This window comes from Sus scrofa, chromosome 15, assembly GCF_000003025.6.
Source record: "Sus scrofa isolate TJ Tabasco breed Duroc chromosome 15, Sscrofa11.1, whole genome shotgun sequence".
Lineage (NCBI taxonomy): Eukaryota > Metazoa > Chordata > Mammalia > Artiodactyla > Suidae > Sus > Sus scrofa.
The window spans coordinates 38,663,196-38,675,832 of record NC_010457.5 but is presented as its reverse complement, the minus strand read 5'-3'; the positions used below and the strand labels follow the sequence as shown (position 1 = coordinate 38,675,832).

Here is a 12,637-nt window from a genome sequence, read left to right as displayed (position 1 = left end):
ACTATTGGCTCCAAACAAAGAATGAATCGCTCACTCATTAAAGTCTTCCTTGTAGATATCATCAGAATGTGAAGATCCTTTAGGTGTAGGAACATGGAAGGTTTGCATATTTCCCTCACAGGCCGCCTGGAATTTAATGTAATCTTTAATTAATCTGTAGCTAATTGTTGATAATGGACCAATTTCAGAATATTATTTTGAACAAAGTATACTTAAATCACTTATGAAATTTACACTACAATTTGGAGACACACTTAGAATGAAAAAAACAGTGAACTCTATTTATCAACATGAAGCTTCAAGTAAATTGTTACTAGAAAGAGTTGTTCAAGGGCATACAAAGATGAGCAGCATAGAAAAGGTCAGAGTTCAGAGACGCTTGTACATTTAAAGATCTAAAGTAAGTTCAGTGTGAGCAGAGTAAAGACAGAGTGATTGAAATGTCTGAGAATAAAGGCCAGGAGGTGGGCAAAAGCCAAGCCATCTATAACTCTGTCAGTCATGTGACTGAGTCACTGACACAAACTTCCCCCTAACATGCCTCCCACCACGTGTGCAGCCTGTGTAATTATGTGGTTGTACCTGTGCAACAAGCAGGGCTTCTTTAAGCTGGCCTCTCAACATAAAAAAATTGACTAATTTTTTCACATCACCAATGGCTATGCAGTATGGAATGACATCATCCTTATCTTCCTGGATTAACTGATCTGCTCTCCTGATAAAATAACAACACATTAATTTTTTTTTACCACATACCAGGTTCAAGGTTCTCAGGTGGACAGAGATTTTCTGGAACATCTAAAATTTGCAACAGATTTCACAAAGACTTAGATTTTATAATCATGTAATATATGGAAGACAAAATTGCCTGAAATAATAAATATCATAGGAATTTATTTTCCCTTAGAACACTACATATTTTCATATTTTAAATGTGTTTAACATTTCAGGTCTTAAAATTAATGTAGCTTATCTACTAAAATGAGGAATACATCTTTCCGAAAATAAGCTGTCACCTAGATGTGTGTGATGGAATATCCACTCTCAATTGGATCAATGCACATTTTGAGCCACAATGGGAACTCCCTAAAGATGGAGAATTTTAAATGGCTTAGTGGACACAATGAATGGCAAGCCTTTCAATGCAAGCAGCCTAAAAATTACTTAAAAGGATAATTCAAAAACAAAAATATTGATAATAGAATGCAGCATATTGTTAGGGCCCCAAGCAAGGTAGTTTAAGGAAAAATAATGTTCCAGGTACATGAGGGGACAAGGGGATATGATTTTGGACATTATGAAGGATATATATGTGTCTGTCTCTACTTCTCTGAATCCAACCTTGTCTGTCTGTCTCTCTGTTTCTCTTTTCCCATTTGAAGTCCCAATGACCAATCTCACCCATTCCACTTTTAGTGTTTAATCTCAGTTTTACTGAAAACTAATCTGGAATATTTAATTTATGCCAGCATTTGCAATGAACTACATTTCAAGTGGGTGTGGTAGAAACTTTATGTTGTTTGCCCAGCTTGCTGTTAACAGTCTCCAATTCACAGGGTCAATGGGGTTTTCCCCAACAATTTATGTTTTTACCATTTTACCATTTTACCATGTTTGACCCTGATTTCCTGGTTACAGCTGTTTAGAAACAATATCCTCTTTCTGGGCATTTGGAAGTAGGCCTGAGTGACTGCCAATCAATCTAAGTGTCTGGATCCATAAAACATCAGCTTAGCTGCAGGGAGATGATTTCCTGGCCACCATGAGAACTAAGGAGCAGAGACAATCAGGTGCTGGTTTTCAAAGATAAATGAAAGAGAGTGCTTCCTTGGTTGTAACACAATTGCTTTGTGAAATAAATATGCTCTGCTAACTTGACTTTATTAAGGCTTCAGTGGGAGCAATGACATTTACAATTGCATAGTGAGGCTATGTGAACTTTGAATTACTCTGTATTCTTAGAGCTTAGGATAAGGAGCTCACAGTCTGAGAGCTGGAACCAGCCTCCTCCTTAACTTATTTTGAGAGAGTAGGTGCTGGGGAGCAGTTTACTTTCCCATGGTCAACTCATTAAATCCTTCTGGTACTCATGCTTCGCTCCTGATTGACTTTACTGGTACTTGTGAGTTATAGTTGAATTATTTTTCTAAACCATGGCCCATGAAACAAAAGACAAACTCCTCATTTAATGTCAGAACAAGGTAATTACTCATTAAAAAGTACTCTATAGTAATTGGTATGTAGTGAGCACTAAATATTTGTGGAATGAATGAGTAGAGCAGAATAGAAAACAGTCTTATGTTATGGGTTGAAAGGTGCCCTCTCCCCAAAGAAATGGGGAAAGTCTAACCCGCAGAACCTATGAATGTGACTTTCTTTGGAAAGGGGGTCTTTGCTGATATAATCAGTTAAAATGGGGTTATAGTGGATGAGAGTAAACTCTAAATCTGATATGACTGGTATCCTTATTAAAATGGGGGAAATTTGGACAGAGGCACGCATGGGGGAAAATAGGGTACAAGAAGACAAGGTAGAGGCTGGTGTGCCAAGGGTTATTGGAAACCACAGAAGCCAGGGGGCAGCATGGACCTGAATCTTTGTCAGATCCTCCAGGAGGAAGCAACTCTGCCTGCTGACAACTTGAGAGTGGATTTCTAGCATCCAGAACCAGAGGGAGTATATTTATCTTGTTCTCACCACTTAGTTTGTGGTCCTTTGTTGTGGTAGCCCCAGGAAACCAATGCACCCCAGAAAAAGACTTGTTTGTTTACTGCGTTCTAGAGCAAGGTCAGCCAGTTAAACTCGTTCAGTGGTCAAACTCTTCCTTATCATCAGCACCTACCTTATATCCATACAGAGGACATGGCTGGAATGAGTGTCTACAAGGAGAATTTCTGAGATTATTTATAGAATGAATACTTCTCAAATTTTTGGTAACCTTCAAAAACTCTTACGACTTATGTTTCAGTAGCAATCCATTAACCAGTATGTTGACTGATCTGTCATTTCCTATGTCAACATGGGGAAACCTGTCTTCCACCACTGGTTTTATTAACTAACTGTCAGGTCAAATATAAGAACACCAAAATGACTTCTAAGCAATTTGTTCAGTTTATTGTACCAGGAAGTATAAAATTTGGTGGTTGTTAAAAACAATACAAGAGTAAAACATTTTAGTAGCATATTTATACATTTATTCTATTTTAACAAAATTAAAACATCTATTTGGATACAGATACTCTGCCTTACCTCTGCATCAACTTCTTCCAGTATTTCACAGAGACCCCTGGGGCAACTGACAAGGCTTTGTCCCACTAGAATGAGAGAAAAGATGAGCAGAAACTTATCCATTGTGATTGTACAGTCAAAGTCTTAGCAGATTTTTTTTAAAAAAACAAACTCATATTTATAATACAAGTGTTTAGAGAGTGGATTTCCTGGGATATTTTTGTATACTATCTCATGCATTCTATAGAGTATAAATATTATCACGTTTTAAAATAGAATAAGATGTATAGATTCTCTGATTTAGCAGGGAAAGTCTGAAACCTATAGAAAAAGAAAGTTTGGTGGAAAGAGAAAGGGATGGGGTGAGAGAGAGAGAAAGGAGATTTAGAGGAAGGCAAATTATATAGTTTGGAAAATACACGAACTCATCTTCCAATGTAACACCAGAGTAATCTGGTCTACAATAGTCTATGTTCTATGCTCAAAGTAGTGTACACTGAAATTTTTATTTCATTGTTACTTGCATTTAACAAACATGACATTCATTTCTATTTTTATTGTTCCCTACTTATGTCATAAATTTTATTGTCATTTCTCCCTTTATAATTGATAAACCTGACTTCATGTTTTAAAAATGTAGACAATTATTAAAAGAAGCTCATTGTTCAATTAAGACTGATTGTGACTGTTATTTGAAAATACCAATTTCACTGTATTCAAGTCTAGAAGAAACAGAGGAGAAAATATTCTGAAATATCACTACATGAATCAAAACTTTATTTTAATTAAGGCTAAAACAGGAGAGTTCTGCTGCAAGTAAGGCTAGAAAAATGGTAGTTTGAAAATAACAGGTTAAGTATTCAGTAGGAAGTTTTTAATACTATATTACTTATAATCATATTTTTTTAGGGGAAATTCATCTTTATTATGGTAGGGACGAATGGAAGAAAGAAGTTGGACTATAGATTAAATTAAGTTTGTAACCACCAAGCTCTTCAAATAAAAACATATGCTGTAAGAAAAGATTAAATGTTTTCCTAATCTCATACTATTAATTTTATAGAAATAGAAACTATTTATAAGGAGATGGTCACGAACAATTGTGACACTCATGTTTCTAAAGAATTGTATACGCACAGTTTTTTTGATCATATGTCCACTGATGAAACTGTGTAACAGAGTTATCAGCTCCATAAGAGGATGTCTGATTAAATCATCTTTAATTAAATTGAAATCAAATAGTTTAAAATTATATATACAGAACTCAGAAAGATAAAGAATTACACTGCCCTACAAAATTTATCTATTTATTTTTCCTTCACTTTTGATAGATATTCTTTCTAGCAGTGTCCTATTAAAAAGGTAACTTTTAAGTCAGACCTTTATTTCTTCATAAGTAAAATTTTTACATTGCTCCTAACTTAAATACATATTTAGTCTGCAATCCCTTTTCAATGACATTTTAAAATGGCACACTTTATTATTTTAGTCAAGCAGTAATTCATTGTTTGTCTCTAATAAATGGGGAAAGACAAAAATGAGTTAAATTTAATTTTGTTATATTTCAATGCAATGTTACTGCTTAGTTTTACTTTATATTAGTCATAAGTATTCTTAATATCATGCTTTGTAATTATAAAATTAATTAACCTAGAGCTTTTAAAAAATTATCAACCATGAAATGAGTCCATGACTTTCTTTTTTTTTTTTTTTTGGACAGGTAGTAGAATTTCTGCTGAACTAAAATACACATGCAGAAAAAATGAAAAGCTTAATCAATTTTCACAAACTGAATAGTCTCATAACCAGCTCCCAGATCAAGAAATAGAAGCCCCTCCTCTCTTTTGCTCTATTTCAGCCACCAACCACCATCTTGAATGATAATGGGAATGGATTCATCCTAAAGGGGAAAACTCCATTTTGCTGATTCAGTTCTCTGTGAAGATCAGGAGGTCAATGCCTGGTGAGCATCCCTTAACAGCTGATCCTCAAAGGAGAGACCCTTCTTCCTCAGGGCATTGTGGGAATGAATTATGACAAATAGTCATAATAGCGAGGGGAGTCCACTGAGAGAAAATGAGCCAGAAATCAAGGACTCCAGCCTAGGGCAGTGGTTCTCAAAGGGTAGCTTGTGTGAAGATAAAGCTGAGCAGGGGCAGGGCGGGGGAAAGGGGGGAAGCGGCTTCAAGAAGTACCCATGGTTGGGCTCCATCCCCCAGGCTCCTGATTCTGTTGGTTTGGGTTGGAAATGCATGTCTAGGAGTTCCTGGGCTTTGCTGATGCTGTGATCTGGGGGATCTCACTTCGATAAACACTGTTCTGAGGCATACATATGATATCAGATTGGTGGAGAACCAACCAGAACTGGAAAAAGATGGGCTTGATATTTCATATGTAACTAAGACTTAGAATACTGTGTTAAATTCATGAATTTTGCTCTAATAGCCCATTACCTCTCCAAGTTCAACCATCAGTTCACAATATCTCTGAATCTGTCCTAATCTCAAGTATATTTCGGCAGCTTCCTTCAGTCTTTCCTCTTTAGTAGGGACACCAATGCCACCACCAAATTTAGACATCTTGACTGTGGTTAGTTCTTGTGCTTCAGACTGGTTAAAAAGAAAATGAAATTTTCTAAATTTTATTGTACAATAGCTGGTGATTATAAAAGCACCATACAGACACATATTTTATAAGCACAGAGCACTGTAAATTGAATATTTTTTTAAACCAATGCTTTTTCTCTATAAAATACAGTGCCTCTTTAAACACAATATTTTGGAGTGGTGGAGAGAAGAGCCTAGATGTGTCTGGTGTGGGTGGGAAGAAGCTAAATTTCATTTTTCTTAAAACTCACCAGAAGTCCAGAGGCCAAAAGGTAGTGAGTGATAAAGTGATATATAACTCGTGAAAAAATATATAAAGGCTTTTAATAAAAATTAAAAGTTACTGGCTCACTCTAATTGGCTTCTATTCGTTCAGCAGATAACCATTACAGTTATTACATGTTTAGTTTGTGATCAAAGTACTTAATGAAAATAACTGTTTCTTATCAGCATCAGATCCACATCCCTGGCACAATTCTCTCCATGACCCAACAACTAATTACCCACTGGCATTTTACTGAAAAGAAAAAAAAAAAAAAAAAGCCTTTTCTTCTTTCCCGTTCCAGAACTGGTTTGTTGCTGGCATTGCAGTATTGCATATCACTTCATGCATAAGGTAACTAAGTAATAGTTTTGTATTGAAATTCAAACTCTTAAGAGCTGGAATATAATCGGTTTTAATAAAAATATATCCCAAAATAAATCCTAGTAGATCTATGGGGCAAAAATCAGATTAGTCCATACGTACAATCATCTGCTAACAGTGTAAAGCAAAGTATTTCAAGTGTTTTAGAAAATTTCATGAGATTCAAGCTATGAAAACCATGGCTGCCTCAGTCTGTTTCCAAATAATTTGTACTGTCATGATCACTCAAGATTGATCTCCTCAATATTCACTTATTTCAGTCTACTAACTCTAATTATTTATTTTAAAAATCATTTTCATATTTTAATAGTGAAATGGCAAAAAAAATACTTGAGTACATCACATTTGCATACTATACTTACTGTTCTGAATTTAACGAGATGTTTCAAATGCATTATTCCTTTAGAGTAGTTCTGAGGAAGTAAGCTGTCATCTTGCCCTGTGATCACAGCAACTAAGTTCCACAAATTGTCACTGCCCCCTGGAGGCTAAACATTGATACAGAACATGCAAAGATACAATAAGGAATTAAAACCCCACAGCATTTTGCGTCTTCAAAAACATAATGCAGTCACATCTAAATCCATAAATTAACAAACTAAGAACTATACTTTATCTTTTTTTGCTTCTGGGTTCCATTTGCTTTCTTTCAGTGGGATGACACATGTAAATGTGTGATAATGACAAAAAGTTGTAATAATTCGCTTCGGCTGAAGGGGAAATTTTTCCATTTGGTTCCTTATAATACTTACTGATAAGAATTCTGAAAACCATCTTAGTTTTTTCATGCGAGGATTACCCGTCAGTTTCTCTACTTCCTGTTTAATATCTCTTGACACTTTGCCACACAGCAGGGGAGGCGTGCCGTGTTCTATAGCGCCATCTGGAGGAGAGACGGAACTCAGCAACAAAAGAGAGCTTACAAAATAGCATTTATACAGAAAATCTAATACATGCAAGAGTTTCAGTACCCGTGTTCCCGATAATTTCTTCCCAAGATCTGTCGGCCAGAATATTTATTTGTAAAGGGGTGATTAGAGGTGTTAATGACCAGAGTCTCACTGTAGAGTCACGGGAGCAAGAGGCCATAGTGAAGGGGCGGCTTGGATGGCACGTTAAACCTGATGGAAGAAATAGAGCCATTTACTCAAGTAAGCACTGAAACATAGTTTTTATTTATATCACCTCGTAACATTTCCACATAACTTTATTATTGAAGTTATGAAGAAATGTTTTAAATAACACTTTTTTTTTTTTTTTTTTTCATTTTTGGCCACCTCAAGTCATATATATGGACCTCCTGGGCAAGGCTTCAGATCCGAGCCCCGAATCTGCCACAACACCAGATCTTTAACCCACTGTGCCGGGCCTGGGGATCAGACCCGGGTCCCAGCGATCCCAAGATGCGGCGGATCCCCATGTGCCACTGCGGGAACTCCAATAACATTTTTATCTTGTCTGAAAATAATACAAGAATGTAAAAAAATTTTTTTTTTACCATATTCGGTAGATATGAATACAAGGTCTAATGATTATTAGAAAGCAGATGGTCCTGGATGAAAATGTGGAAACTAAATTTCATTTGGTTTACCAGCACCAGACTGTAATACTAATGGAATACTCAGTAATCTGTGGGTTAATAGAAAGATGAATGGGCATTATTCTCACAAGATAAAGACTTGAGGACCTTTCATTTTTGAATGCCCAAAAAAGGGATTTTGTCCCATACCAGGGCCCACACTATACTGACTAAAATGTCACTGGGGTAAAGCATATGGATACAAATGATTAGGGTTACTTGCTCAAAATAATCATTTCTGCATTCTTAACTCATCTACTTAATCCTATCAAAGTTTGGGTGCTACAAATGAGAGTAAAGCAATATGCAAAGATAAGAAATCTGGTTTTTCATTTCCAACTCAGTTTTTTTTTTGTTTGTTTGTTAGTTTTTTTTGTTTTGTTTTGTATTTTTTTGTTTTTGGCTGTGCCTGTGGAATGCACAAGTTCCCAGGGCCAGGGATGAACCTGAGCCCCGGCAGTGACCCTAGTCACAGCAGTGACAACAGCTCATCCTTAACCTCCTGAGCCACTAGGGAACTCCTCCAATTCAATTATATTGAAAAAACTTTATTCAACGTTAAAAAACAAACATTACCCTAAATATCCAAGAACAGAGGTAGAGAAATGACTAAAGTCATATCTAAGTTATTGCTGATTTACTCTTTTATAAGTTCTCTTTGGGGTGATGGTAAGGTAAGGGAGAAAACCAAGCCAAACATGGGTATGTGCGTGTATTTCTCTGTAGAGACAGAAAGACACCACAACATTAACAATAGTTATCTTCTGATAGTTTCTGATGACATTTTCTATCATCTTCTGTGAATTCTGATATTTAAACACTAAGCATTATGCTTTCCAATAAGAAGAACGTTATTTTAAAGTGAAACACTATAAGACTTCAAAAAAATACTGTATTGCTCAGAAATTATAAATGTTAACATAGCGAAATTTAAAAGTACTCAAAAGCACTTTACCATATACATCTGCACCATGATCATACACAGTATCCAAACAAGCTCCTTCTCGAGTGTCCCACACTTTTATAGTATAGTCCCAGCTGCCAGATACTAACAGATATGGGATCTCAGTGTTCCACATCAATCCCCTCACAGGTGCAGTGTGTCCACTCAGAATATTTATGCAAGCATCTTGAGTATAATCCCAGATTCGAACAGAACTGAAAACAGAATATTATGTACGTGATACCATTCATCTTATAATTTATCTAAAGTATTGGCATATTCTTAACGGAGCACAATGATTATTTCTTAGCATATTGAAAAAGCATTTTACGTTTTGAGATAGGTCATTATTCTCCTCTTTATATCAAATACAAATTAATAACTAGGCTAGAACCAGCCTATTCCAATACATTTTTTTCCTTTTACTGGTTACTTGCTACTGATACTTAATATATTATTTCACAGATTATATGTTTAAAAAATTGCTTTCTTAACATGAAATGTCCAGAACAGATAAAGCCAAGGAAAAAAATACAACTAACACATGATACAATAATTTAGGAGTGCTCAAATTATTTGTAAATCGTGAAAATACAGCATATATGATGATGGATATTACTGAAAAATCAACTCACATTTATGCTTTTATCAATACGTGTAAGTACTTCATATTTTTGTCAGTAAAATAAGTTGCTTAGTCTCATATCAAGTGCAAAACTTTAAATATAGCTGGATTCATGATATCATTTGAATCTATTGATTGTACGAAGTACAAACGTTATTGAAGTAATATTTGAACTCAAAATCAATTTAAGACCACCAAATACTAACTCTGCTTGGATGATTCATAATCATCTTTTATTAGTTGCAGATCAGCCTGAAAATCCCAAAATATTAATACGACCAAGGTTATATTATACTACAAGGAGACACATCACATATTTTTATTTCTTTAAGGCATATCTCTTTCTGCTTTATATACAAAGACTGCTTTCTTCTTTCCCCCTTACGCTAGGACAAGACAATGTGGTTGTCATATACTGCACCTTTTACTTGGAAAAAATCAAGATTTTTCTTACCTAAATTTATCCTATATTCAAATAACCCAAACTGTACTATTCAAGACTATCTTGTCTGGATATAAAACATAGACAAGATTCCAGAGACTTTTACAAACCCGGAAAAAAAATGTTAAATCACTCTCTAAAATATCTCCTCTTCCTGCTAATATCTGATTATCTTCTTTTATTCTATTCTTAATGGAAACAGAGTAGAGCTGTTTTCCATATGAATATGAGAACATTATTAAAAGGTCTTCTCTATGTTTTATAGAGATTTACTGTTTCAGCCGTTTTCCCCTTTCTCAACAGATCCTTTTCCAATTTTCGTTTCTGTTAACTTTGTTCCTAGTAAGATAGAAATAAGCATCTATAGAAAGTAAAATAAGGAAATAGAAATTATAAATATGATGATAACATACATATGGAAAATTTTCACTTATATTTAAAAATTTTTTTTATTTATTTTGTCTTTTTAGGGTCACACCCATGGCATAGGGAGGTTCCCAGGCTAGGGGTCCAATCGGAGATGTAGCCACTGGCCTACACCACAGCCATAGCAATGCCAGATCCTTAACCCACTGAGCAAGCCCAGGGATCGAACCTGCATCCTTATGGATACTAGTCAGATTTGTTAACCGATGAGCCACGACAGGAAATCCTTTTTTTAAAAAAAATTTCACTTACTTTTAGTTGAATGCAATTAGATATTTCTTAACTGCCTACCTGTTAAGTACATGTTTAAAATATTTCCCCATGAAAGTTGGATCATTTAACTAACTACAGTTCTAGAAAATTACAAACTTATGATTTCAAGGATCAGAAAATTAGAATCCAGAAATACATACCCATCATCAGAGCCACTGCAAAGAATTCCCTCCCTCAAGGGAGACCACCTAACATGGAACACTTTCTCTGTATGCCCACTAAACACTTTCAGTGGTTGATCAGAGCTGGTAGCCATATAATAGACGCGGACGTTTTTGTCTTCACAGCCAGTGGCTATCATGTCTCTGAAATATCAAGGGCACATTAAAAAGTAAATTGTTGATTTTATTTGTTACTGACAGGTTTTAAATGTACACAGTTCTAATTTCCAAAAGTAGATTTTTTCTCCCTTAATGAAGTTAGACTAAAAACTTACACAAGTAAAAACATCATTTGCAGAAACTGCTCTAGTACAGAGTTTCCAATGTTCCCTTTTACTCAGCTGAACTTTTATTTTATTTACCTTAGATGAGAGATAATAGGATATTTATTTCTATAAGTTCTTTTTCATAATGTCCAGATTCATAGCTTGAATATTTCTGACTTTTCTATTTTGTAACTATTGGGTCTTAAGAAGGGTCCCTAATGCTGAGTGATTGAGATTTGCTTCATTGATGTCAGGGAAGTTATCAATTACTACATGCCCTGATCACTGGTACATTTTTTTTGTGCTCTGGGTACAAAAAGCAATGTATCCTCCTGGAACAGTGCTTGAAAAACTCCCCACAAACAAAGGTGTCTCATCCTACACTAAGCAACAGTCCTTATTTTCCAATTCTCTTGGTGGCTCCCCCAACTTGAGATGCTTAACTGATTGATCCAACAGAATCCCCTGGAAATGTAATACGTGAATCTGATCTTTTAATGATTGTGGCTCATTATTCTCAAGAGAGTGAGATAAGCTAGACAACTATTTGTACCCAAGTGGTCAAGCTTGGAACACTGTTCCAAACAGAACTAGAATACTAGGTAGCCCTGTGGAATCATGAACCAGCCAGAATAGTCTCCTGAAGGAACATTAACTCTCTTAACAACAGGCCCTGCGCAAGAAGGAAAGAGGGTAAGTTGCATGTTTGGGACCCAGTGTCATCCAAACCTTCCCCAGACTTCAAATTGTTGATTTTTGGTCACATGGGTTATAATCTCTATATTTATCTAAGCTTACATATAGAAATACACCAGTGTGTAAAGTGGCATGCCAATCTGTAAACGTGTAGGTTACATGCACCTGAGGCCCACTGATAAACAGGCCAATTTCTCTATGTGAGGAAACATATTTTGCATGGTACAAATATTTACATGTATACAGGAGTATACTTTTATGTATATGTATATGTAGATGCATAAACATAAAATTTTGGAAATGAAAAAATAAAACATTAAATTCAGAAGTATCTTATGGGTAAACTGTTATAAGGTCAAGGTGTTTATCATTTATCCTCTAAGATGCTAAGTGGGATATAATTAAATATGGCAATTAGAACACTTAGAAAATACATTTTTTTAAATAAAAATGACATTTTAAAATTAAATTTATTAGGTAGGTTTGCTAGTGAACATAATAGTTAAGTATAAAGGACTTTTAAACAAAAAAAAAGCTGTACAACAACTATGCTATTTATATTTAAATACGGTGATGCATATATGTTGGAATACAAGTACCCAAGGGCAGAGATTTTTGTCCATTTTGCTTTCAGCTATATTCCCAGCACCTTAACAGTGCTTTGAACATAATAGGCACTCAATAAATCTTTATTAAATAATAAAAATGTATAGAAAAAAACAAAAAAAGCCTTCTTAACAAAGTAT

General features: G+C 35.1%; 1 protein-coding gene across 9 annotated transcripts in view; it reads right to left on the bottom strand.

The window, feature by feature from the left end:
- Positions 1-12,637, bottom strand: part of WDR17 (WD repeat domain 17) — a 104,852-nt gene that overhangs the window by 18,607 nt on the left and 73,608 nt on the right. For 8 of the 9 annotated variants that reach the window (XM_021075880.1, XM_021075873.1, XM_021075875.1 and 5 more), the window contains 9 exons: positions 10,909-11,073; positions 9,015-9,217; positions 7,452-7,601; positions 7,233-7,363; positions 6,843-6,968; positions 5,682-5,837; positions 3,250-3,314; positions 583-715; positions 35-126 (listed from right to left, as the gene is read on the bottom strand). In XM_021075880.1, coding sequence (XP_020931539.1) covers positions 35-126; positions 583-715; positions 3,250-3,314; positions 5,682-5,837; positions 6,843-6,968; positions 7,233-7,363; positions 7,452-7,601; positions 9,015-9,217; positions 10,909-11,073 — 1,221 coding nt within the window. The remainder of the gene's footprint in view (positions 1-34; positions 127-582; positions 716-3,249; positions 3,315-5,681; positions 5,838-6,842; positions 6,969-7,232; positions 7,364-7,451; positions 7,602-9,014; positions 9,218-10,908; positions 11,074-12,637) is intronic. The other variant, XM_021075878.1, reaches the window with a different exon arrangement.